The sequence below is a fragment of the Poecilia latipinna genome, unplaced genomic scaffold (genome assembly GCF_001443285.1).
Source record: "Poecilia latipinna isolate Pla-1442-1.1 unplaced genomic scaffold, P_latipinna-1.0 Scaffold178, whole genome shotgun sequence".
Taxonomy (NCBI): Eukaryota; Metazoa; Chordata; class Actinopteri; order Cyprinodontiformes; family Poeciliidae; genus Poecilia; species Poecilia latipinna.
The window spans coordinates 329,376-355,351 of record NW_015112794.1 but is presented as its reverse complement, the minus strand read 5'-3'; the positions used below and the strand labels follow the sequence as shown (position 1 = coordinate 355,351).

Below are 25,976 nucleotides of genomic sequence, written 5' to 3'. Positions count from 1 at the left end.
TTTATTGGCTAATTGCATCTTCATTTTTGCTTTATTTATCTTTAAAATTCCTTCCTGAAGCTTATTGTTTTTCATTATTAGAATGAATAAATCTAACCATCTTTCATTTTAAATCCAGTTAGTGTAATAAAATAAATAGTTGAATAAGTTATGATGTAAATTAAGTGTAAATGACAGCCAAACAAATAATATTTAATTCTTGCTCACATTAAGAAATTATTATTTATTTTTTATTTTTTATTTCTTCCCTTTGAAGAACCGAAAACAAAACTCCTTTCACCTTGCTGCTGGGTTTAAAAGAAAACACATTTAAGTATAGATTGTCAGGAAACAAGATCCAATCCAACTTCACACAGTTGATCTTTGCCAGTGGTCCAGTTCCTGGAATGCGCCCATTCAGTTCTTCACCAAGATGGATGGCTTCAACAAGGAATATTTAGAGCAGCTTGAGCTTTTCTCCAGCTAATGTAAGCATTGGCAGGACACAAAAGCGGCCCGACCCGAGGCCTTTGCAGTCACAGAGACTGCTGATTCACTGTCGGCACACTAGCTTTTGTTTATACACATACTTTAGAAATAGAGCTGCTCATAAAAAGCAGAACTTTGAAGCAGACCTATACGTCGGGATGTATTCCCTCAGCTTTGAACAGGCATGGGTAATTCAACTGTCTTGCAAAGGAAAAAAAAAAACTTTGAAAGAGTGACGTACTAGGATTATGTGTTTTGTTTTGTTTTTTGTTTGTTTGTCTATCTAGTAGCATCGCTGCTTATTGGGGCATATGTAGCCATGTATGTTTTTTGTCTCCCAAATGCACCAGTGGAGATGTGATGAACAAACACGGCTAAATAAATGTCTTGTCAGGAACAAATTACTGTACTTCCTTTTTCTGCTAGAAGAAAGATGTACCGGTAATCTTCATGTCTTTATCTCCAGTGATTCATTCATGATTCATCTGTACTGATGATGTGCTGGGTCTTATAGCTGATGAGATGATAATTGTTAACTGGTGAAATGTTAACCCTTTTGATTCTGGCTTACTTTTCAAAAAGACACAAGCAGTTTTAGAGTGTGGAAATCTTAGAAAAACATTGGGTTTGTTTTTTCAGCTCATGGAAAACCACCAGTTCCACTCAAGTAAAATGAGCATCAAAACCACTCTTCTCTATTTTAGGTTGTTTTAATGCAGCATTGCTTGTGTCCTTCGCTATATCCAGAGACCTCTTTGTGCTTGTTAGAGGTGCACCAATCAGGCTTTTACTGCCCAGATTTAGTTATTTTTAGAGTTGACCTGCTAACTATGCTGACTCGTATGTCTTAACTTTGTTTAAGTGAGGGTTTTAAATGTAACAGAAATTAATCAAATGTGCTGAAAGTACCTTGGGAGAGGTAGCAGTTTGAAATCCAGAAGAAAGCAAATTATGTAGTTTGGCATATTTTTCTAACCGATCATTCCTATACTCACAAGAAAAAGTGAAAGAATATGGTGTTGATTTGCTAATTGGTAGAGGTGAAAACATCAAACTTTTCAGTTTTGATGCATTTATTAAACATTTATTTTTTAAAAATCTGGATTTTTTTTCAGTATTTGACCTGTAGATCACCAGCCATAGCCAATCATTAAAACTAGATTAGCTATTCTCGCTATCTATGAGTTTAAAAGTTGAAGCACAAGGGATGTTGGAACATTGTCGACAATATATTTCTATGGAAACAAGTTGACTATTAATTTGGGCTGCTGCAAGCAGGATTTAGGTGTTGGAAGATAACAGGAAGCTGAACATGTTACAGAAAGGTTGCTCTGTTCTGTCATTTTTGAGAGTTTCTTATGCTGAATATAATGACTTTGAGATTACAAAAAGACCGACCAGAGTTCCAAAGTTAATAAAGAAAATAGTTAGAACAGTAGTATTACTGTTTTAGTAATACTACAAATGATATTAATTCTAAATATGTTGAAGACAATTTAAAATACTGCGTAGTAAACATGTTTATGTTAAGATAACAGCAAAATAATCAGCAAATTTGCAAGCAATGCTGTTTTGTAAAGTAGTAGTAAATAACATGTTTTAATTTCTTTTAAGTTTAAGATAAACAGTTTCTAACCTAAACTTATGAAACTGTGAAGTTTAAGTAGTAAATATATTTGTCAAATTTTCAATTAGCCTAGAAAGTAGAAAAAACCTGAGTTTAGATTGTTTATATATATTACATGAAGAGATTTGGTACAGTCAGACAAAATTTGTACCAGATTTGCATCACAGCTTTACAAAATCTTCCACAATATCTCTGATTGTGGCAGATGTGGGCTATGGATCATCTCCTGACAGAATGTTGATCATGCACCAGAACTCAGCCTCAGTCCTCTTCAGTCCTCTTCTTCCCATTCTCTTTGAGGGCGTTTCCTTCACCCTGCAGGCCAGAGTCAAGCTTAAGGTCCATAATTCCTGTTAACCTGATGTCGAAACTCTTCCTTCAGCAGTCCATTACTGGCAAGACAACCAAGCCCTCTGCCTGCAGGGTAAGTGTAGCTCGTGCAGACCATCGGGAGCCAGCAGCGGGGAATACACTAACTGCATCACCCAGCAGAGTAAACGGAGACAGAGGAACACTGACGTTCACGCACGCTCCACTAACTGGCAGGAGAATGCCCGATTGTTAGTTTGGTACATGATTTACACTCCGCTTTAAGGGTAAATTCAGGTCCAACAAACTTTTAAGTGAAGCGGCGGATGTTTTTAATCCCTATAAACCTTTCAGCGTGAAGTTTTCATTTGTAATACTGTTGTCATGTTAGTTTCAGAGCCCAGTAATCAGCAGCAGAATCTATGTTGGAATGACAGCATTTGCTCATAGAGATAAATAAGAGTTGTTTAGTTTTATTGCGTAAACAGAGGGTTTCACAGGGTTTTAAAACTGATGGGTACCTTAAACCTGAAGTTGAAGTGGCTTTGTCAATGTCTGCCACTAGCGTAGTCTGAATGAAGTTTACACAGCCATTGTAGAAGTCTTTGGGGAAAAAAAAAAAAAACACACTAAACAGTAACTGTGTGTGTCTGCTCTGCTGCCTGTGTTATCAGTAAAGATGTTCCACTGGATCTGGTTTGTATTGTGAGTTCAAGTGTCAGATATATGGCCCTACTTTACCTCCAGTTCCTCCTAAGGTGTTGGGGGTGTCTGGACAAAGCAACACCTATAAAAATACCCTTACGTGTTAAGCTCTGCATTTTATGTAAATACTTTTTTTTTTTTTCAAGAGAGTGTTGAGCAAGAAATGTTGTTTTATTTTAATTGTCAGGTAAAATATGGCTGTTTTTATCGCCTGTTATTGACTCTACTTCCACGAAAGGTCTCGGCAGGAATTTGTTTGTTTCAGAACATTAATTTTACACACTCTTTGTGGTCGCAGACTGGGGAAGTCATGCCGTCGAAGCACTATAAACCTGTTTAAAAAAAAGCCAGGACTTCGAACTTAAGAAAGAACAGAGCAGCCACGGCACTTGAGTTTTCTCAGGATTCTCTGTTAAACGTGGACCAGATGCACAGATTCAGAGCCCAGTTGTTAGTTTTATGATGCTGAGCTTTGAGCTGGAGATACCTAAACTGCTTAGTTTCAGTATGGATGTTGTTTTAGATCCTGTTGTGACTCTTCACCTGGAAAACTGACGGTTCTGTCTACCTCCAGACTCTCTCCACCACCAGCTTTTGTTTTACGTCTTTCTCCGTCAGGCACTTGAGGCTGGACAATTTGTTTAAGCAGCTGAAGACTGAATGAAGATGCATCATCTGAGATTGAGTTTGCCTCTGAGCTCCACCTCAAATATCTACTACATACTGTGGCATTAATTTATTTTACATAAATGCTATAAATCCAAACAGTAGAATGGTGAGATTCTTCTGCTGTTGCATAATTATATTTGGAGTTCACATTTTGGAGTATTTAGCTGTCTAAATGAAGGCTTTCTGTTTTCCAATGGGATGTCAAGATAAAATGTAACTAATTCACTGGTGTGGTGAAAAGTAGCATAGAAATATTAACATAGGCAGGTCAGTATCTAAACTAGTAAAAATCAAAGTCTAGTTCCAAAAATCCTTAAAAATTCTCCAGCATTTCAGTAGATATCAGAAAAATGGAAGAAAATATTCCCACAGTGACTCATCTTAGCAGATTGTAATATTTCAAATTGACATACCTAGCACTGCTCTCAACATTTTTTTTAAGTATTTCTACGACGGCTGAGTTGAGACTAACCTGTTCTTACAAATTCTTTTTAAGTAATGATCGGAAATGAAACTGTTTTGTGTTCTTTGAAACGCAAACACAAAAAAAAAGAGGGCAACTCCGCGGCGCCTCTCTTTAAACTGATAAAAGCAATGACTTATCGCTTTGTTTATCCTGCGCCTCAAACTTGGAGTGCATTGTCAGAAAGGGGGGGAGGAGCCAATGAAAGGGCATTAGTGTGTATTTGTTAAAATCTTGTAAATCTTTTGGATTTATGTCGCTTGGTCTGTGGGACCTCAACGCAGCCTTCTGGTTTCCATTGATGTTAAGTCACCGGTCCTGTCGGCCTGTACCTGTAAACCTGCGCAGCCAAGATTTAGCATGTTGACCCTCCTGGCTCTCAGATGGTTGATGGTGGCCGTCTCAAGTTCAGGGGAGATGACCGGCTCATTAGGTTTGGACCTCATTTTTGAGCTCTAGTGAAAAATGGGGTCCAATGAAGTTCCATTGAGGGACTTTTTTGTGTGTATGAAGACACTCTGTATTGAATACTGCTAAAATATTCCCTGATAAATCAGCTTTATTTGGTAACAGAGGTTATTACCAAGTAAAGAATTTAAGAGTCCTGAGTTTCTTCCTCTTTTGCTTTGGCCCGAAAGCATGAAAGCTTGGGAATCGCTGCTCTAGGCCGTGTGTACATGAATGTCATGTCTGTTTGATTTTTGCTAGCCATTTCGATGGCTAATATTGGATGCTAAATTAATCCAATATTATTTAAAATGTCAGCTTAATAGTTTTGAGTTTTGTTGTAAAATAATAGGAAAATCCTGTTAGCAGCAGCTGCTCCCTCATAATGATGACATTGTCAAAATTGTAAAACATAAACATTCTCAGTACTTTTCTCATACCATCTCAGGTTGCAATTCCTAAAGAGAAATCCAAATTATCAAAACTCCATTGGTGGGTCAAAGCTTCACAAAAAGCGGAGGAAAACTGGGAGGAGCTGTTAATGGCTTTGCTCCTTTCTGGAAGTTCTTAGTAGAAGTTTGCACACCACGTCTTTCACCTCCAGCTCCACCCCTTCATGCCCGGGTTGCACTGTGAATGCCCTCTTAACCCGAGCTCAACTCCTGTGCCGACTCTCTGCTTTGAAGCTTAAGCTGAGACTTGAAAGTTGAGTTGGAATTGCTAATGACAACATCAGTTTGCGCTTCCAATTTTCTCCCCCTGTTGCTCTGCTCATACTGTTGACGTGCTGCAAAAACATCCCCACCATTGTTTTTTTTTTTTTTTTTTTTATAGTCTGTAATTGTGCAGTGGGAGGCTCTGCCCCACAGGTCTCTTCCTAATGGCTGTTTGTGTGTTGTTTTAGTGGCAGATTTACGTGTGGGAGGGGCGGCGGGTGCTGATTTACAACCAGCAGTGCCACTGACGGGTTTTAGTGACTGACTACTCGCTCGTTGTGTGTTCCAGGTGATAGTGCAGTCTGGCCGCCAGCCCAGCGTTCTGCAGAAACTTTGTCAGCTGCCCTTCCAGTACTTCAGCCACCCACGTCTCATCAGAGTGTTGTTTCCAACCCTCATCTCGGCCTGTTACAACAACTCTCACAACAAGGCGATCCTGCAGCAGGAGATGAGCTGCGTGCTACTGGCTACCTTCATTCAGGTAAAAAAACATAATAATTTAAAATTGAAAATAGAACCATAAAAGTCATGCCATGTTACCAGATGTTTTCAGACAAAAATTGACTTGGATAATATATTCATCCAACCTGCTGATGACTCCGAGCATCTTGTTTTTAAATAAGCTATCGAAATTAGGTTAATTCACACACCTCGCACAATTCAATCACATTAGCAGTCCATTAGCTAATTGACAAGCGGCGGACGGGGCCGCCGGTGAATCTGCAGCCGGCAGGCTTTTACCAAGACGAATGGATTCCTTCATGGTGGATTTACCTGCCACTGGTTCAACTCCCAGCAAACATCTCTTCTCCTTCATCTTCCTCTGACAACAAGCCCTCCTCGCCACGCTGCAGCCACCGCTGTTTAAACACCGATTAACTTCCATTCAAAGGGAGACAAGCCATTGTCATTTCTTTCAAACAAACCAATAATGCATGGCGTCTTGCCCCGCTGCCCTCAACCGTGTTAAGCTCAGGAACATTCCTCCGAGTGGAGCAACTTAATCCTGGATAGCTGAGTAAATCACAGAGAGATGGAACTGTCACATCACCTTCAACGTTTCCTTCATTTAGTGGTACTTCGTTTTCGTATGTTGTATAATTAAGAAAAGTAATTACAATTTTTTCAGAAATTATAACTGCATCCTCACTTACAGAGCTTCTCATTTTTCCTAGGACTGTGTTCCAAATGAGAAAGACTCAGAGATTAAGATATATAAGAGCGGTAAGTTATTCTATTAAGATAATACTGTTGAGTTTCTTCCAGCTTGTGTCTTTTTTTTAAACGGGACATTTTGTCCCTTTAATTGGAGAAATTCTACTCTAACAGATTAAGGATTTCTGTCAGGCGCTGTGTATAAATGGTTGTCCTTTCTTCCCTGTGCAGCTACCCGATGTCTGCAGAATGACTGCCTGCTGTCCTACCGCTTTCCAAGAGATCAGTGGGACTCAGCCCTGCAGTTTTTCCTCAAGAAGCAGGAGGAATGATGGAGTTGAACTCTTGTGCTCTGAATTAAAAAAAAAAAAAAAAAAGCACAGTTAAACAGTTGCAGAGGGTAATTTCTTGGTGACAGTCTTTTCATTCATAGATTTATCTTTAGACTTTGTCAAATGTAAATAGGTCGAAGCCTTATGTGTTGCATCCATTTTGATTTCTTGGAAATCTTGTTGATGCAAAAGAGAGAATTTGCACAAAAACGTCTTTACAGTTTGAACACTTTACTAGAGTCCGTTTACGGCTTACGTTGTTTTGCATTCATTTGTTTCCGTTGCACAGTTAATAGAAATAAAACATTTAACTATACTGTAATATACAGGTTGCCAAGCATTCTCATCAGTACTGTCTGTTAATTTGTTGTATTTTGGTGGTTACTTATGCGTTAACTACTCCACTAATTTTATTTTATTTTTTTCATCTCTTTGTATTGCAAGGTAATTACATTGTTATTGTTGACAGGAGGAACTTACAAGATGACAAGTGTGTTGTATGAGCATAAATACTGCTTACAGATACCAGTTACTTTCTAATCAACTAGTCAGTTTACGGCTTGAGTCGTTTCAATCTATTTCATTTGTGCAATTCATAGAAATAGGATACATTTAGTTATTTAGAATTTGCCGGTCATTTTCATTAGTACGGTTTCTGTTAATTTATTGGATATAGACTCAGAATGGTTTGTTATGTCATTTGAAAGTTGACAGTTCATTCGAAAGATCTGTGAGGTTTTTACAGTGTAATGACATTGTTCTGCTTGTGGGAGCAATTTACAAGTTAATATGTATGTAGTGTTAGTCTAAATAACTTATTTTTAAGTTATTTATCCACTATGTTAAAAAAAATAGATATTTGCTCTTCAGATAATTCATTTACTGTTTGAACATTTCATTTGAATCCACCTCTTCCTGTTGTGCAGTTAGTCGGGGGAAAAACATTTTCTTATACTGTTGTTTATAATTTGCCAATTACTTTCTGTACTGTTTCTGTTAATTTATTTGTGTTTTTGTATCACAAGAACCTGAATGGTTTATCTAGTCTTTATGTTGCTAGTCATAGTGTTATACAGAAAATATTTACGATTTATGTTTAATTTCATAATTTGTCATTGTTTTCATGTTGTTCAAGGAGTCATTTACAAGCTAATATATTTCAGTTAATAAAGTTATTCAAAATACTATCTGTCCGCTTGTTTCTCTGATTTATTTTAAACACAAGGCACGCCTCCATAGATGGACAGATGGATATGCACAGCTTTCCAAATGATACACATCTGAAAGATTTATCTCATCTGACTTTGCCATTTGAAAGGGTGTATTTGAGTAAAGAGAAACTGACATTTTTCTCAGATTTGAAATAAAAATAATTTTGGATAGACTAATCCTGATTTTCACTCATAACTGCCATGCGTCTTGGCATGTTCTCCACCGGTCTGGGTCCAGGTAATAACCTAATCAGTCCCTCAGTAAGTAGGATAGGTGCTTGTGCACGACTACAAAAGACACTGGAATGAAGTGACTGTCACACATAAAGCTGATTTAATTTTTTTTTTTTTTTTATGCAGTAATCTCTTGTTTTTCCCAGAGCGGAATAAGTACCAGAATGTGTATTTGAGAAATGTAGGGATCTAAACATTCAAACTGAGCCTCTTATTTTCCCCGCTGTGAAAGTGGTACCATCTTCCAGCTCTTTCAAGTTTGCTTTAAATCAGTAATGCTGAAATCTGGGGCCTGTTAAATGTTCAAATGATATATTGCTGAAACGCATAGGCTATCTCAAAAGTTTATGGTTTGTATGTGGACATTTTTTTTTCTACGTTATCTAATATTTTGCGAATGTGTATTTTCTTTGTAAAATGACCTATTGCTGCATTGAAATCTTTGGCATATTTAGTCTAGTTCCCAATCTAGTAGAGAAGGGGGTTGGGGGGTGTTATTTTTATTTTTTGCTTTTCTTTTTAAAAAAAAAATAAATTATTTTAATTTCAATGAGGCTCCTTTTCCCTGGCTGATTAAAACCGATCCTCCCCAACAAATTGCTGAGGTGTAGTGTGTCAGTTCCCGGCTTGACCCGCGTGCTCTCCTGTCCAGCGGCTATTTGTCGCTCAGGATTCCTGCTGGAATGAAAATAAACTGAAGACACGCCGGGATGCGTCCGCAGGCTGCATGGGAGTCCCCTCAGCGCTGCGCTCCGGCGCGTTTAGCTCAGAGTCCACTCAGTGGATCCCTTACAGGTGATGCCAGATGCAGATAAGGGGCCGCCGCTGCCTGAACACCGTCTAGACTTGCAGTCCAATAATACAGGCCTCAACTCTTGTAGCCTATGGTACTATTGCTGTTGTCCAAGTAGAAGCCAATGTGTCTTTAAATCACTCCAGCAATCCCGTGCAAAGTTTGCTTTGAATCTGCCTGCAAAGGGCCGTCATGTTAGAAAAGGGAGCCAACGTAAACATCCAAAACCCCTAAAGCACACCAGCGACAGAGCAGCCGCAACCCATTGTGTCTGATTCGCTGACCCGTGACACGGGGCAAAAGCTTAATAATATCTTGTCAACGATCAGTCACTGATCCACTTGGCTCAGAAACCATAAGCAGATTATATCGGATATAAAAATATGTCAAAGCCAAACCCGAAGCCAGCTTTGTTACTTTGCAACAGCCTTTTATATTTCCAGCTGCAAACTTTCTGCCATTTCAACGGTTCGCTTTATAATATATTTATCTCATTAGGGGCTGGTGTACACGTTTTTTCCAGTTAACGTTTTCAGCAAACTTTAGTTGTTTTGACATTAATTAGTTGATCTCCAGAATTCCTAAAAAATATATATAATAATAATAATAAAAAAAATCTTTCTGTTGTTGGAAACCTAACAAGGCCTACTTCCACTTCCGAATTTAAACGGGTCGCGCGAGGTTATTACCGGTTCATTTATCGTTTTTGCATCTTGTACCATTTTTCTGCAATCATGGCCTATACGTTCCGTAGACGTGTAGCATCATTCCCAGTTTTACTGGTTTTTGTCTTAACACTTTTCTGAACAAACTCTTCAAACCTTCGCAAATGTCGCTGTTCATAAATCAGTCCAGCAAAAGGTAAGATCTCTGAGGCTTGTCCTAAATTTGGAGCCGATGCGTTGCTTCCTCTGACACGCACAATAATTAATTTTACCCCATTTTCAACTAAAAAGCAACTTAGTGTCTTATTTGATAAATTGTTTATGAAAGGAAAAATTAGTTTGCTTTATAGGAATAATTATTATTATTTCTCCGTCTGTTTATTATCCTCACATATCACGGTGAGAACATTCAGCATATTATTTTGCTCTTTTTTATGTTCACAATTCACAAAGACAATTCAGCTTTGATTTCTATTTATAACTCTTTTGAAAAATTAGCATTTAGCTTTTTCTTCAAATTGCTTGCGTTACTGGAGTAAGTGGAACGTCTTGAGCATTCTTCAAAATCGGTGTTGTCTTTAGAACTTATAACTTCGACATAATTTCAGCTAAAATCTGTCTAATTTCACCAAAACACATCGGCTGCAATCGTCGCTAAGGATCGCCCAACGGATGACGTCACCCCCATAACTTTTTAAATTAAGAAACCAAACTCTTCTTATTCCCGCGAGCTTCACTATTCATAGGCAATTTACATATCAAAACATTTACATTTTTTTTTGTTTAGTTTCACCTGCTCTGACAACAGCATTCATTTTGTTCACTTTACTTCAATGAAAAAAATAATATATATATATATATATTATACTTATTAATTGACAAATTGATTATGCATGCAGTAAGCAATTGTTTTATTTATAAGATCAGTTATGTTTGCCTTCATAATAAATAATAATAACTTATTTTACTATAAGAAAGGCGAGAGGTGCACCTCTTTCATCTGATCCAATAATTTACAACAGTCTAGTGAAACTTATCATGCACATCTACACAGGTTGCGTTTCTCTGACAAACATACTGGAATCCTTGACGTTCAGACGTCCAGCATGGGCTTTATGTGCTTGAATCCCATCACATTCTTCCCAGTATATCCAGGTAGCTATTGGCACGATTTTTTTTCTCTTTTTTTTTCTTTTTTTTTTTTTTTTCTTTACAGGAGGAAAGCCCCTGGTGTTCATCTACAGCCGTGTATCCAGGATGCAGTCAGTCCTCCAGTCCTCCCAGTCTGGACCTGCGCGGAATCTATCCTGCAGCATAATCCATCCTGGTCCATTTAATGTCAACGGGGTCTTTTTGCGCTTCCTTGTTTGGATGGTGAGGCTGAGAGCTCGTGTGTGGGGGGTGGAGGTGGGGGCCTCCAGCTGACCCCGACGCCTCCTCACGTGTCGACGGGACTCGGAACCATGCTGTTCGGTGTGTCCGGCAGTTGAGACGACAGGGAGGTCACATCGCTGCCCGAGGAGTTTCCCAAAGAGCCCGACTCAGAGAAAGAAACCTATGGGCGAAACAGCCTGGATCAGTCAAGTGAAAAATGATATAATATTGTGATTTTTATTTTGGTTAGGAGTTTATAATTAAGGTCAAACTATTATTTTTTTCTTTTTGGCCCTTTCTCTTTTTCCTAAATTGTAAGATTATCTACTAAAATCAGAGCATGAGTTTTAGGCTTTTTTTTTTGTTTTTTGTTTTTTTGTAAATGCTGCAAAATTTGTTTCTGGATTATAATGCATATGCTACAGTTTCTTCCTTCCTTTCTTTTCATGCAACTACAGCTGTGTGTTTTGCATGCATTTTAAAACACTCTTATGAATGCAAATGTAGCCCACCAGTTGCTGGAAAGCAGGCTGGTCCAAGTCGGTCTGCAGGGCAAAGTCGCTGAGGCTTTTCCAGGGAGGCTGGTAGGTCTGCACCTCCACTGGATTCCCCTGCACGGCGTTATCGTGCCGGATCGGACTCCCAGCCACCAGAGGAGTGCCTGTCAGGCCCTGCAGATTCTGGCAGGGAATGCAAATAGTTATATAAGATCTTGCATCGTTAGGGAAAACGTGTAATTCGCAATCTATCAAAAGAATGTAAAATAATTTAATAAATAAAGGAGTATCATTGCAGAACAGAGCACTTTCATTAGGAAAGAAAGAACGCAAATATGCGTTCCATGAAAAAAAAAACGAAATTTCATTTAAAAAATGTCATTCACTATACATTTTTATTTATTCTTAATTATTAATTTAGATCCCCCTTTATGTCTCCAAAATGTGTCTTAAAATGTTTTAACTACTAGGCCCTAATCAATATTATCATTATTGTTGTTACAAACAAGACATGTAAACATTATCTGACCATTATCTAATTTTCCTTGCATCAAGAAATGGTTACAGTGTTGCTCGTTTCGATAAAGTTTTAAGAATCAAGGACTGCACTTCGCGTACGGTTTTGTCGCTCTGCTGCTGTTGCTGAAGCTGCTTCATCAGAATGGACTTCTTCTTGTCCTTGCAGCGCTTGTTCTGGAACCAGACCCGGATCACCCTGGGGCTCAGGCCGGTCATCTCCACCAGCTGCTCCTTCATCAGGGCGTCCGGCCTCGGGTTGGCGTTGTAGCACGTCCGTAGCGTGTGCAGCTGCTTCTCGTTGAGCACCGTCCGGACACGGGTGGTCTTTTCGGACTGCTTGTGGACGTGGTTCCGGTGGTGAGGTGGGTGCCGGACCGAAATGGAATCTAAAGACGTTTAAAAATTTAAAACGAAATAATTTGAGCAACAAATTTGCAATGTGTTGCAGAGAAGAAGAAAAAAAAACAACTGAATTTGGAATATTACTAATAATCATCATCGTAATCATAATAATAACTACTGTATACCAGCAATGTGCAGCGGTCTGGTGTGAATGTTCCCGGGGCTCAGCGGGCTTCCTGCAGAGGACCGCTCCACCAACAAGCCGTGATCGGCCTGACACAGAAGCTCGTCGTCCCGCAGCGAGAACTCATCCCCCGGCAGGAGGTGTCGGCTGCACACCGAGCACCGAAAACACTCCATGTGATACACATTGCCTCGGGCCCTCATCACCAGGTCGCTGCTGCAGAAGCCCAAGTCACATTTTGCACATTTGATGCCAAACAATCTGAGAAAGATACATAAAGATATGGATTTGTTATTGAATAGCTCAACGCTTTTCTCAGCATGTTCAAGTGAGCACAGTTACTGAAACCTACTGCGTGCTTCTCTTCTTTGTTGTTGTTCTTATTATTATACTTAATATTATTAATAATAAATTTCACAAACTTCCACAGTGGCCTTCTCTACCTTGCATAATCTCTTTTACAGTAAGTCTTTCCGTCCCGGACGAAGCAAGTGCACGTCTCATCCAGATACTGCTTGCACTCTGCACACTTGAGGCAGGCTGCATGCCACTCCAGGTCCGGGGAAACTCTCAGGATGTACTGGTCATGTATCTGACTTCCACAACCCACGCACATTGCGATTCCCGACTTCTCTACGAAAAGGAAATACATTAATGTGAAACTTTAATGAAACGCATGTTGGATCCACTGTAACCTATAAGAAACTAATGCAAAACAAACACGAACGCCCTTCCAACAATATTAGCTGCGGCGTCAGAATATTGTAGACGCAGAAGCTAAATATTATTGATCATATCATGCAAGGTTATTTCGCAGATTTTTTTAAAAATATATATCTTGTATGAATAATTACATTGCAATCCACGTGTTTTCCCCAAGTGTTAATTTCGCTGTATTTATAAAATAATAATAATAAAAAAGATCGAGAAATTATATTTCAAATGAGTCAAAACAGAGATAAACAGTAAATGTTCCTCAAAATGAAAGTAGCCTTAATCTTACTTTTTGAACGATCCCCCATATCATCCAAGAAAGAAGTGTTGAGCAAGACGTCCACCATACAGGACAGAAAGTCGAGTTGCACACCCACGGACGGAGGAGAGCAGCGGCGGAGGAGCCCGACCGTCCCGTCCCTGGCTGCAGGATAAACTTGTATTCCTCCTCCGGGAGGTGGAGAGAAAACAAAGACCATCGACCAGTGACGTCTGCAGGAACCTGGACCTGTGTAGGTCCGGGGAGAGGGTGCCATATGCAAATCTCCGCCTGGACCCCCTGCTCGATATGTTTTCTGTGGGCAGGCTTTGAGACAGTCTGTTTATGTTGCTCTCTGCTGGCAATGCTTGCAAACCACTCTTCTTCAAATGTGCAAGTTGGAACCTGTTACTTAAAATACCCTTTTTTTTCTTTATATCGGTTGGTGCCATGTTTATTTGCTTTAACAGGTCACGCTTTGTTTACTGAAATTGCTGTATAATATTCATCATTGCCAGTTTATTTTTAACTATTGTTTTTTCTTTCACTTGTAGCCAACATATTGGTAAGAATCTATGAAGTAAATGTTACTACTAATAGCGTCTTACACTAAAACCATTTCTGAATGTAAATGTGTATTTTTTCTTATTTGGCTCTGCTCATTCTCTCCTTTTATATTTTAACCTTTTTTTCTTCTATTTTTATTATTATTATTTTTTACTTTGTTCTTTTTTTTTGGTGAGTGTATAGCATATATTCAGTCACACCGCTGTGGGGCGACCTCTACTGGAAGAATTTTCACATTTCCACAATTATAGAAAATCTAAGTCTTAAAAATGTGAGTTTAAACACAAAGTCCACAGGATACTTGGTGCGATGATTGAAATTTAAAATGAAAAAGTTGATGACTAAATTTGAAGTTATTTTTTTTTAAGCTAAAACACCAACGTGAAATAATGTGAGATAGAGCTCCACACATAATGCAGGCTATACTCAGGTACATGTTGATCTTCAGAGGGGAAAAATTTGTATTTGTTTTTTTAGGTTGCACTATTTTACTGTTCTATCTAATATATTTAGGTAGAATAAATATATTCTATGAATATATTAATATATTTATTTGAAATGGTTAGAAAGAGTAAAGGATTACTCTACAAAAAAGGTAGAGTAATCTACCTTTTTTGGTAGATTACTCTACCAAAAAAGGTAGAGTAATCTACCTTTTTTGGTAGATTACTCAAAAAAGGTAGTAATCTACCTAAAAGGTAGTAATCTATACATACATACATGTAGTATAGATTACTATATGTATGTATAGTAATCTATACATACATACATACATACATACATACATACATACATACATACATACATACATACATACATACATACATACATACATACATGTATGTATGTATGTATAGATACATACATACATACATACATGTATGTATGTAACATGTATGTAACATACATGTATGTATGTTACATACATACATGTATGTATGTAACATACATACATATACAGTATATATGTATGTATGTTACATACATACATATATACTGCTCAAAAAAATAAAGGGAACATTTCACTTTAATTTTGTGTGTGGCTCCAAATCCAGACCTCCATTGGTTAATAAATTTGATTTCCATTGATGATTTTTGTGTGATTTTGTTGTCAGCACATTCAACTTTGTACAGAACAAAGTATTCAATGAGAATATTTCATTCATTCAGATCTAGGATGTGTTATTTGAGTGTTCCCTTTATTTTTTTGAGCAGTGTATATATATACAGTTATGAGGCGACAGGGAGAAATGCAACCAAGCTCTCCGGAAAATTCTCGGGATTCTATCGCGAGATTTTCCTACTAACGTCCTTGCATAAACTCCACTCGCAGATATCCCTCCGCTGCAGCTAGACGAAACATCAGGTGTCCATTATGAACAGAGTTTTAAACAAATCATCTCTGAGGAATCTGGTAAGAGTTTAACTGATCTATTACAGCCAATACGTTGCTCCGTTTTAGGTGTTTAAGGTTCCCTAAGCTATACACATCTAACTTGTGTATACTTTTGTTATTGATGCTAACTGGTTAGCTCGTTCAGTTGTACTCACTGTGCAATTACTTAATTCTAGATATGCATCGGGTTACTTCTAATGTATCATTTTTGTATCAAACATGCATGTTTGACAATAGCTGAAGCTTAAGGTTTCGTTTCAGTCAGTTCTCTTTTTGTGTTTGCATCGCTAGCTTAGCACTTAGCTCGTAATGTTAGTTACGAAACTGCAACTTTGTCAATGACAAACGGCCACACTGTTATGAAATATATTTTAGTTTAATATTAACCACTGCTATACATTATATTTTACTTTCTCTTTAAGTCGTCCCTAGAATTGTTGCCTTAACAAGTTTATGTAAACAAAACGGCCGTAAGTTTTACATTAACATCATGCTAATGTAAATATTTTAGCTGATTGAAACTATAAGGTTCCTCTAAAATTCTGCATTACTATTAAAATGTTGAAATGTATGCTCACTCTGTTTTTCATTGTTCAGCTGAATAAAATGTAACTTAATTTGAAGCTGTTACTTCTAGACTGTTTTTAGTTTTATTAGCATTTAAATGAGAAAAAACTGCATCTGCTTTTTTTTTTTTGGCTGTACTTAATCTGAATGTCCTTTCATATCATGTGTCACATCATCATATCTAGATTCAGCTGGTAAAATCCTGTCTTGTTGTGACACAGCTGGATGTGGCTTGTCTAGAGGTTGTTTGTCTGCCATCATAATCTCCCATGTGGACTCTCCCCACACTAGTTTGTACAGTCTCGTTTCCACAAAATATCATGTGCTGGTAAAGGATTTCAGTGGTGTCATAAATTTGAGTAAATGGAACACAGTTTCACATCATTTACACAAAAAATACTAAAATGGTTACCATGCTCAAACTGCTTTTTATTTGAAACACAAGCTCATAAGTCCAAGAGTTACTACTGATACTGCTAAAATAATAAGACAATCTTGACTGTGCCATCCTTTCTGAATCTTAATTTTAGGCCTTTTAAAGGCAGGGCATGGGTGTGTTTGTCAGTATGTTGTGTTTGAATACCAAACTGGTATTGAAGAGCTTACAGGTGCCCTCCTGTCCCCGATCTCCCTCCCACCTGTCGGCTCTGTTCATTCACAGCCTGTGTCCGCACATGGTAACTGATCTGTATTTCCCAACAGACTGGCCTCATCCAGAGGTTTCAGAGCACCTTGGTCGTCGCAGAACACAACAATGACAAGCTGACCCCCATTACTCTCAATGCCATCACTGCTGCCGGTAAGCTGGGCGGAGATGTGTCCTGTCTGATTGCAGGAACAAACTGTGCAAAGGTAAGAAGCATTTCTGCTGCTAAACAGTCTATTACTAAAACTATGCACAGCAATTTGTCATAAACAAAACTTGCTCCGAAACGGGTTTATTCATGATTCACACCGTTCAAAGCATCAAGCCCGCGTCTGTTAATTTTGTTAGCCATTAAATATGAATAATAAATGTAGCTATACCATCACTAATGCAAGCCCTTGATTGTCGACCCACATCGTTTTTCTTTCTTTTGAGGTTGTGGAGGAGATCAGTAAAGTACAGGGTGTGAAGAAGATTCTGGTGGCTCAGCATGACTCTTACAAAGGTGCCTTGCCAGGTATGTTGTTCATAACACATTTATTGAACAAGTTGTTCCTATTATAATGTTGGTATTTAAATCATTTTTCAATATTGGTACACTTTCAAAGTTAGGACATCATTCAAGTTACCATGAAATCCTTTTTTTTTTTTTTTTTTTAAAAAAAACAAAAAAGGGTGTTTTGTGGAAACCTTGGCCAGTGATTTGTAGTTGAATATTTATGATTACACTGCAGTCTGAGGTTGAATTTTCATATGATCATATGATTTTCTGTTTGGTTTGCAGAGGAGTTGACTCCCCTTATCTTGGAAACACAAAAGCAGTTCAACTTTACTCATATCTGTGCTGGTGCATCTGCTTTTGGAAAGGTAAAATCCTGCTTACATCCAGGATTCTTTGCCTCCATCTCTGATCAGTCATGTATGACTTATATCCCCAACTCTCATTGCTTCATTCAATAGAATCTGCTTCCCAGAGTTGCTGCCAAGTTGGATGTTGCCCCAGTTTCAGATATTATTGAAATCAAATCTCCAGATACTTTTGTCAGGACTATTTATGCAGGTATGACAACCTTAAGTAGACCACTGCAAATTATTATTCTGAATCAAATTTCTTTTTAAATTATATATTTTTGATCTTTTTTTTGTTGATTTAGCTCAGTTTTGTGGTTTAGTTCTGAAACGAAACATATCTCGGTACAGGAAACGCCCTCAGCACGGTGAAATGCAACGAGGCGGTCAAGGTCTTCACTGTCCGAGGGACGGCGTTCGAAGCCGCTTCAGCAGAGGGAGGAAGTGCTGCATCAGAAGAAGGTGTTACAGATTCAGCCTCCCGTGTTCGAGCACACCCTTTAAAAGAAAACGAAGCAAGCTGTGTCGAAATCCTGTCTCGCTCTTACCGATTATCGCCGTTCTGATTTGCAGTTGCTTCTACTCCTCCTGCTGGAGTTTCCGAGTGGCTCGAGCAAAATTTGACAAAGAGCGACCGTCCCGAGCTGACGAGTGCAAAGGTTGTGGTGTCGGGAGGTATGAACCCACCGCCCGTCTCTGATTCAAGATCTCAAAATGAATTTATCACTGTTAATAATGGGCAGCACAAAAAAAATAAAAAAAAAAGTCTCCAAGCAGCTAATGTCGAGCTCTTATTTTTCTAGGAAGAGGCTTGAAGAGCGGAGAGAATTTCAAACTGCTTTATGACCTCGCTGACAAATTGAACGCTGCTGGTACGATGAGAAATACGAGGGTTCATTTGTTATAGTTGTGCCGATTGATTAAAATGTAAATCTGTGGTGTTTTTTTTTTAATTTTTTTTATTGCAGTCGGTGCATCCAGAGCTGCAGTGGATGCTGGGTTCGTCCCTAATGACATGCAAGTTGGACAGACTGGCAAGATCGTGGCGCCCGTATGTTCAACCTTACATCAGTTGAATGTTTGTGGGAAACACTTGATCAACAAATGAAGGGGGCGTTAGGAAATTGACTAACTTGTGGTTAAAGAGATGAAGCTGTTTTTCATCTTTAAAATTTGAGCAGAACTTAAGCTCAGCTGCAGCATTAATGTTGTACACTTTACTGTGAGAATCGTCTGCTGTCCTCTACACAACAATTCAGCGAGACGGCGATGGCTGGTCCTTTCGAAAAGCTTAACTTCCTATTATGATTCAGCCAGGATACCCCAGCTGTGATTATCCACACATTAGGCTCCTTTGAAATGTGCCTGCTGGCACATTTAGCGGCCCTAAGTGATTTAGCTGATCCATTAGAGCAGAATGGAGTGGATGTCTGACCAGAGCCTCAGACGTGTCGTTTTCATCATTTTTTTTTTTTTCTCTCTCCAGTTTACATTAGATCACTCATGGGTACTATACTTCCTCTGAATCCTCAGTTGGAACATTCACTGCATAGTTCAGGTTCAGGTCTCTGACACTTTTTACGAAAAAAATATATTAAAAGTGTGTAAATGAATTTGTAAAGTTTTACTTTTTAACTTCGGAGTATTTATTTCATTTTGGTGTTCCAGAAAAATCCCTTGAAAGTAAATGCGACATTTTGTTGTTGTTGAAGATTAGAATGTTTACGATGATATAATTTGTAATTCACATTGTTCACTACTTTTCAGCTTAGCACACACAGTTTAAAAGATTGAAAAAAATACCGTGCGAGTGTGAAATATTGGTCACCAAGTCTCTGGTGACCAATATTTGCCTTGGTGACCAATCTTTGTTGTCAGATGATGCCAATATTTAGCTTAGCAAAGCAAGTCTTGCTCACTTCAAAGTACGTTTGAGAATATGTCATTATGCTGTGGGATCCTTTCTAAAGGCTCTGGAAATTACAGTGATTAACATCATAGATTATTTGATACACTGGAATGTCTTTAAAGGATAAAATCTGGTAAATACTACCAGTCAATTGAAACAAAGGTTGTTAGTGGGTCTTTCTACAGGATAATTTTACTAAACTTATGGCCAAATCAACACAAAACTCTGGATTATTTCTCTTGATTTGTGATGCTTCTCTCTGTATGTAAAATATAAAAGACCACCAGGAGCTGCTGTTTTTTTTTTTTTTTTTTCCCTAAGCAAGGTGTGGTTGCATAGCATTGATGGGCATCATTATTTGTGCAACCAATGAGTTTGGTAAATACTGCTGCAATGAAAAATGCATTGGTTTTTTTCCCACACATCGACGACTTTATCTGTGGTAGTGAATAACTTTGCTGCAGGTTTCATTAAACATCTGACCTGGGTTTTCCGTGCCGGTTCAGCTGTGTTTAGTCACGACTAACCTCTTTTCATGTTTCATTTCTTAGGAGCTGTACATTGCAGTTGGAATCTCTGGAGCAATCCAACACCTGGCTGGAATGAAAGACAGCAAGGTAAAGTTGGAGAACAAAGACAAATATTTTATTTTTTATAAATCCATTTTTCTGCTTTCCTGTGCCTCCATGCCTCATTTAGTTAAGCCAGTAATAGTGGTGTTTTACACAGATTTCAGGCAATTCTAATATATTGTTTTTTTTTCCCTTTTTAGACTATTGTTGCCATCAACAAAGACCCCGAAGCTCCCATTTTCCAGGTGGCTGACTATGGCCTTGTGGCGGATCTTTTTAAGGTGAGTGTCTATGAGCAAAACAAACTCGTATTAAGGTCTGACAAACCCAGCGTTTTATTAACTTTTAGTCCAGAATAACAGTCGGAATATAACATTTGTTTCCTAACTTATAAATTTTGCAGGATGCCTTATTCCACCTAATGGAAATGTGCAACTGCTGAATTATTAAGCTCTTGAATTAATCTAAGGAGGGTTCTGGCTGGTGCGTGCTGCCATGAGGAGACCACATTAGCATCTCAGGAGATATCAAAACTGATCAATAGCCGGATAAGAGTTGGCCTCGGTTGGTGTTCTGAGCTTCGACTTGCCAGACCTCTTATACGCTCAGTTGCGTTCTTGTGTCAAGTTGGTGCTCGGGGATATCGAGCCAGGCGCGTTGGCATGACTAACACTGGACTCCAGTGCCGTCTGTGAAAGGCTAGCAGGTTATATTTTCATGTGTGTCCTGTTGGTCATGTTTTATTTAGCCCCGCAGTAGTGGCTGAGCAGCCCAGGTGTCCTGACAAACTCTGTAGGAGTGATTAGGAATAAGCTGGTGGCAGCAGAGTTGTGACCTGCTGGGTGAGATCATCTTACATGTGATCACTCCTCAGATAACTGATTAAAATGGATGGGCTCTCTACTTTTTTCCTAAATGGACATTGATACCCTGCAGGAACTCGGGCAGTGACTGATGATTCTCCTCGGACGCCGCTCGAGTCAAATGCGGAGGCATGTGAATAAATTAGCATGCATATTCGTCTGAAGCAGGCGCTCGAGTCCGTAGCATCATGCCAAAAGGATTCAGACCGCTTAAGCTTCTCCGCATTGTGTGACGTTGCAACCACAAACTGCAGGATCACGTTGAGATTTCGTTGGACGTGTCAAGACAAAGTAGTGCATTATTTTGGGGGTGGGTGAAAAGTTGATGTTTATTTATTAGCTTTTGTTTTTTTTTTCCAGCCTCTTTTCCTCTCATACCCCATAAATTAAATGCACTGCAATAAACTCCCCTCAGAAGCCACATAGATTTTAGAATTTTAAACTCTTCTTTGAAGGCCTAAGAGATTTATTAGAGAACATTGTTGAACATTATTGAAGTGATGCCACTGATAACGACACAAAAGTAATTTCATCCATTTTTCTCCAAAGGCTGTTCCTGAGATGACAGAAGCTCTGAGCAAGTGAGGGGAAATCGAACCAGCGCTTCGTCGCACAGATGGAATAAATAATAGAGCAACGATGGGAAACAGTCTCTGCCTTAACACATTGTTGAATCTGTATGTTGGTGTTCTATAAAATCTCGTCATTCTTTTAAATCCCAGTTCTTGACGCAGACTGCGGGTATCAGATGGTTAATGGATGGCCTCTGCTTTTATCTTTTTGCTCTCCGTAGTACACGTAAATTGTATTTAAAGTCTTGGAACGGTGCTTTGGGACATGTAAGATGTCTCAAAGGAAATGTACAGTAAGTAAAGAGATGCTTTTTGAAAAGCAGTGTATTAAACACAGCTCAAAACGTCTATGAATTTGCCATGTTTCTTTTTTGCTTTTTATTAAGTTGCAGCATTGCTTTACCTTGATCAGAGAAACGTTTAAAAAGTTTCCAATGTGGTCACAAATCCTAAAGGTTCATGCTATCATTTTTTTTTTTTTTTTTTGCACTTTATTTAAACTTCTCACATTTCTTAATCTTTTGTGAGACAGTCATACTCATTTGTGAATATTTACACAAAAGTATGTGAAACAAACAAAAAAACATTTATTTAAGCTTAGATGAAACCTGAAGGGTTTTAAATACCTTAATGTGGTATGGCAAAATCTTGAATAATCTTATTAAACTGGGGTCGGACAGTTTCCAGTCATGGCACCTGGAGTAATTGCAAATCATCTGAAATTTTAAAAGTCCAAAGATAAAATTCCTTTAACTCTGACTGTGGATAAAAAATGTAGAAAGTGAAAGAATAGAAGTTGAGATGATATTTTGCCCTGCAGGAGTCCATCGAGACGGACTGTTAATGAATTTGGAGATTTTGACTTAGACACTGCTGCCTGTTTCCAGGTGATGTAATGAACAAGATTATTTGGAGAGCTCTAAAGTGTGAGAACAATGACGTTAAACCCTCAGCACCATCATCTTCCCCTCTTCATTTTCTAAAAAAAAAAAAGAACATATGAAAAAGCAAACTTGTCAGCACAGGCTTTTTTTTTTTTTTTTTTTTTTTTTAATGTCAAACCTTTTTTATTCTGGTGGTTTGTGTTTGGAAAAGTAAAAAATTTTCAATTCCTGAAAAGTGTAGCCTGATGAATAATCTGTCTATATTTTATCAGTGCCCCCTGTGGTGAGTTCTTCCTCTTACATCCCAGCAATATAAAGAAGATTAAAGGCAGAGTTCATGTACCAGTGACTTGTCAGGGTAATTGAGTTTTTCTTTTTTTTTCTTTTTTTTTTGCATTTGCATTTGATCTGACGAGTAAGCCTCGATAGCTGGTCTGTGAAATTCCTACGCTTCTGACAGGCGGTTGACTGAAGTCTCCACTGATCCCATCATCCTGTACTTCTCCTCGAGCAGAGGCTCGTTACCCTGCAGGTGGATAACAGGCTTGCCGTGAAGCCCGATCCGGCTCTCTTGGTTCCTCTTGTTATAAATGTTCAGTCTGCGCTCCAGCTCTGGGCTGGTTTTGGTGGAACCGGTCGGACTGGGCGGTTTCAGATTGACGGGGTCCAAGCCCTTCTGAGTGAGACAGGAGTCCTCAGACAGCGAGTAGAGCAGCTCCTGCACCACGGTGCTGGGGCTCCCCCGCGGCTGGGGGCCCAGGGCCAGCGGGCTGCTGTACGGTGGCGGGTAGCAGCGCTGGTTGCTGTAGTCCGTGGAGGTGGAGGCCTCGCGCACCGTGGAGCTGCAGTCCATGCTGGAGCCCAGCGTGTGGCTGCTGATGCTGTGCTGACGGGCGCTGAAGCTGCTGCGGGACACGGCGGTGGTGGACGCCTCGCTCACGGAGCTGCTGGTGCGCTGCAGTCGGCTGGACGGCGCCGCGTCGGCGCTCACTAAGGTAGAGGGAAGCTGGCTGGGGTTGTTGGGCAGATGGACATCTATCGCTGCCGTTGTGATGACACGGGCTGGGTCTGGGATCCCCATGTCTGCAACATATATATATATATATATATATATATATTATTTTAAATAAAACAACCTTGGAATGAAGTCATCTTGCCAACATTTGTGTACCTTTGAACTTCAATGTATTGGGAGTTTTGTACGACTCACAAAACTAAACGAGGGCATAATTGTGAAGCGAAAGAACAGGAAAAAGAAATATCAAAAATCTTCACGTATAAAAAGACTTAGTCTGGTGTACCTTTATGTTCACCCCCCTTTACTTTGATGCCGCTAAATAAAATGCAGTGGAACCTGTTGCCTTTAAAAGTAACCTAAATTAGTAAAATAGGGTCCACCTGTGTATAATTTAATCAAAACATGAGTAGAGCTGTTCTATGAAGACCTCAGGGGTTTGTTAGAGCACATTAGTGACTGAATAGGGTCCCGACTAACAAGGAAAGTAGAAGAAGATGCTTTAGTCAAATTTGTCAAGAATTGAACTTTTTGGTCCAACGTGCAGAAGTTAACAGTGAACATCACACTTAACACTAAATTCCCACCTTAAAACATGGTAGTGGCAGCCTCATGCTGTGGGGATGCCTTTATTAACCAGGGACTCTGAAAATGTTCAGATTGACTGGATAGTAGGCAGAGCTAAATCCTGGACAGAGACCTATAAGAAGCTGCAAAAGTTCTTCCAGCGGAATAACGACCCTAAACTACAGAGGAAGTTTAGGGTCGTCATCTATTCACAGTAGATTCATGTCTGCGAATAGAAGCTTTTCTGTCTGATTTTCCTAAGATGGTTGGACAAAAGTCTGAGCTATTTTCCTTTTCAGCAACTATGGACTGCTTGTTGTTGCGCTATCCATCTGAACCCCAGTTTTGTGTACCAGCAGTTGCAATGTGACAAAATGGGGAAAAACCTCAAAGAGAACAAACGGCCTACAAAAATCACAGTTTTGGTTTGCTGATACTCACCGCTGCTTGGCTCGCTGTAGTACTGGCTGATGTAGTTATTCATGTCATCCTGACCATGATGGTCTGAAAATAGAAAAAAAAAAAGGATTAAACTCATCCCAGTGTAAATATAGTGTAGTAGTTGCAAATTAACAGTAAAACACAAAATCAGTGTAAGTTATATAAGAAAGAAGAAAGTTATCCCCCAAAATCCTCATTTATTATAATACAACCTCTGGGGATTATTAAAATGGAGCTATGGTAACAAATAAGTAGTAAATAATAAATAAAATGCATGAGTAAATATGTGTAATAGTACACAATTGTTAGATGTTTAATATTAACAATATCTACATCTTTCTGTGTAATGACTAGTTAAGTATATGTTTTATGCAACTTTTTACAGGTGAGCCCGAGGAATATTTTATATATGAAGGTTTTTTTTTTGTTTGTTTTGATATGTTAAGCAAATAAAATTCAACCAAATTCAAAACAACTGAACTATCAAAAGCAAACTCTGTATTACATTGTAATGAATGACTCACTATGCTGTTGCATACATACTGAGATTACATTGAAGTACTTAAACATAATTGAATGATTCATTTCTGTTGCAGACAAATTTAAATGCAAAAACAAACAAAAAAAAAATTAAATTCTTCAACAAAAATCAATAAGTAAACGACAAATTCCTAAACATTTCTAATCCAGTTAGATAAAAAATTTGTGACACATTCACATTTTACAAATGTACACTTTTGGAAAACGTCTCTCTGCGTAACTGTTGATATGCCCGACTCCACAGCGTATTGATTTATTCTTGGGGGGGATTTTATTTTTATGAGTCTGTCCTCATTGGTCAGTCCAAACAGCGACAGACACCATTCCCCAAAATGATCAATACCACTTGAGTGCGAGACTTTCAAGCCCAGCTGAAACGCAGTCCGACTTCAAACATGGCGTCTGTTTCACTCTGTGATTTATAACGCCGATAATAAAAAAAAATGCTTCGGTGTTGTGAGCCCCTGACATCACCTGTACAGACAGTGCTCTGTGTCCTCTGAGTTATGAGCCGTCTCCGTGTGAGAGGTTTATAGTCCAGGCTCTGGCTCACTATGTGATCTATAGTGCAGGCGTGGCACCAGAATTTTGATGAGGAAGGTGAGAAGATTTATTCTGAGAGACACCAGCACCCTTACACCGTCTGATGAATGTTTATTCTGTGGAGGATAAAGGAAGTCGTGCTACATTTTCTGCAAATTCTTGTCTTCGTTTGCTTATTTTGTTGCCTCCAGCAAGCCAAATTGTCAAATATTCCTTTTAAAGTCAACTAGACAAATTGTTAAACTATATGTTGGTATGTTGGACAATATGCAGAGGCTGTGCTAATACCAGTTCTGCACTTTTATGGCATCTTAACAAGTTTTTTTTACATTGCTCAAATCTGACCTGAAGTGTACAAAAAA

At 38.8% G+C, this 25,976-nt stretch overlaps 4 protein-coding genes across 12 annotated transcripts in view; 2 read left to right on the top strand and 2 right to left on the bottom strand.

Annotated features, from left to right (window-relative positions):
• The window catches only part of scaper (S-phase cyclin A-associated protein in the ER), a 66,716-nt gene extending 58,638 nt beyond the window's left edge, over positions 1-8,078 (top strand). For all 7 annotated transcript variants that reach the window (XM_015030303.1, XM_015030304.1, XM_015030307.1 and 4 more), the window contains 3 exons: positions 5,694-5,885; positions 6,580-6,628; positions 6,791-8,078. In XM_015030303.1, the coding sequence (XP_014885789.1) occupies positions 5,694-5,885; positions 6,580-6,628; positions 6,791-6,891 (342 nt within the window). In that variant the 3' untranslated portion in view covers positions 6,892-8,078. The remainder of the gene's footprint in view (positions 1-5,693; positions 5,886-6,579; positions 6,629-6,790) is intronic.
• A 2,614-nt stretch (positions 8,079-10,692) lies between these two features.
• isl2a (ISL LIM homeobox 2a) lies at positions 10,693-14,299 on the bottom strand. Of its 2 annotated transcripts, none has more exons than XM_015030272.1 (6): positions 13,714-14,299; positions 13,154-13,343; positions 12,712-12,971; positions 12,284-12,570; positions 11,681-11,848; positions 10,693-11,349 (listed from the first exon to the last, which is right to left on the bottom strand). In XM_015030272.1, the coding sequence occupies exons 1-6, from the start codon at positions 13,958-13,960 to the stop codon at positions 11,233-11,235; spliced, it is 1,269 nt and encodes a 422-aa protein (XP_014885758.1). In that variant the 5' UTR covers positions 13,961-14,299; the 3' UTR covers positions 10,693-11,232. The 2 variants fall into 2 exon arrangements, with proteins under 2 accessions (XP_014885758.1, XP_014885759.1); XM_015030273.1 differs by having other exon boundaries at positions 13,154-13,338; positions 13,714-13,830.
• Positions 14,300-15,555: 1,256 nt separating this feature from the next.
• etfa (electron transfer flavoprotein subunit alpha) lies at positions 15,556-21,972 on the top strand. The gene is made up of 12 exons (XM_015030289.1): positions 15,556-15,664; positions 16,916-17,065; positions 17,295-17,376; positions 17,644-17,726; positions 17,820-17,919; positions 18,060-18,170; positions 18,282-18,383; positions 18,512-18,580; positions 18,677-18,759; positions 20,169-20,234; positions 20,390-20,470; positions 21,602-21,972. The coding sequence occupies exons 1-12, from the start codon at positions 15,626-15,628 to the stop codon at positions 21,635-21,637; spliced, it is 1,002 nt and encodes a 333-aa protein (XP_014885775.1). The 5' UTR covers positions 15,556-15,625; the 3' UTR covers positions 21,638-21,972.
• Positions 21,599-25,976, bottom strand: part of tmem266 (transmembrane protein 266) — a 43,373-nt gene continuing 38,995 nt past the window's right edge. For both annotated transcript variants that reach the window (XM_015030283.1, XM_015030284.1), the window contains exons 10-11: positions 24,532-24,594; positions 21,599-23,591 (exon numbers count right to left, since the gene is read on the bottom strand). In XM_015030283.1, coding sequence (XP_014885769.1) covers positions 22,954-23,591; positions 24,532-24,594 — 701 coding nt within the window. In that variant the 3' untranslated portion in view covers positions 21,599-22,953. The remainder of the gene's footprint in view (positions 23,592-24,531; positions 24,595-25,976) is intronic.

What these genes read in the sequence shown, in the direction of transcription:
- isl2a (XM_015030272.1), bottom strand. Translation starts at nt 13,960, where the DNA reads ATGGCACCCTCTCCCCGGACCTACACAGGTCCAGGTTCCTGCAGACGT. An exon ending in CAGACCGCTGCACATTGCTG is followed by an intron (nt 12,571 to 12,711) that starts GTATACAGTAGT and finishes AAACGTCTTTAG; the next exon opens with ATTCCATTTCGGTCCGGCAC. An exon ending in AGCCTGCTTTCCAGCAACTG is followed by an intron (nt 11,350 to 11,680) that starts GTGGGCTACATT and finishes TTTCGCCCATAG; the next exon opens with GTTTCTTTCTCTGAGTCGGG.
- etfa (XM_015030289.1), top strand. Translation starts at nt 15,626, where the DNA reads ATGAACAGAGTTTTAAACAAATCATCTCTGAGGAATCTG. An exon ending in AAAGGTTGTGGTGTCGGGAG is followed by an intron (nt 18,384 to 18,511) that starts GTATGAACCCAC and finishes TTATTTTTCTAG; the next exon opens with GAAGAGGCTTGAAGAGCGGA. An exon ending in TGACAAATTGAACGCTGCTG is followed by an intron (nt 18,581 to 18,676) that starts GTACGATGAGAA and finishes TTTTTATTGCAG; the next exon opens with TCGGTGCATCCAGAGCTGCA.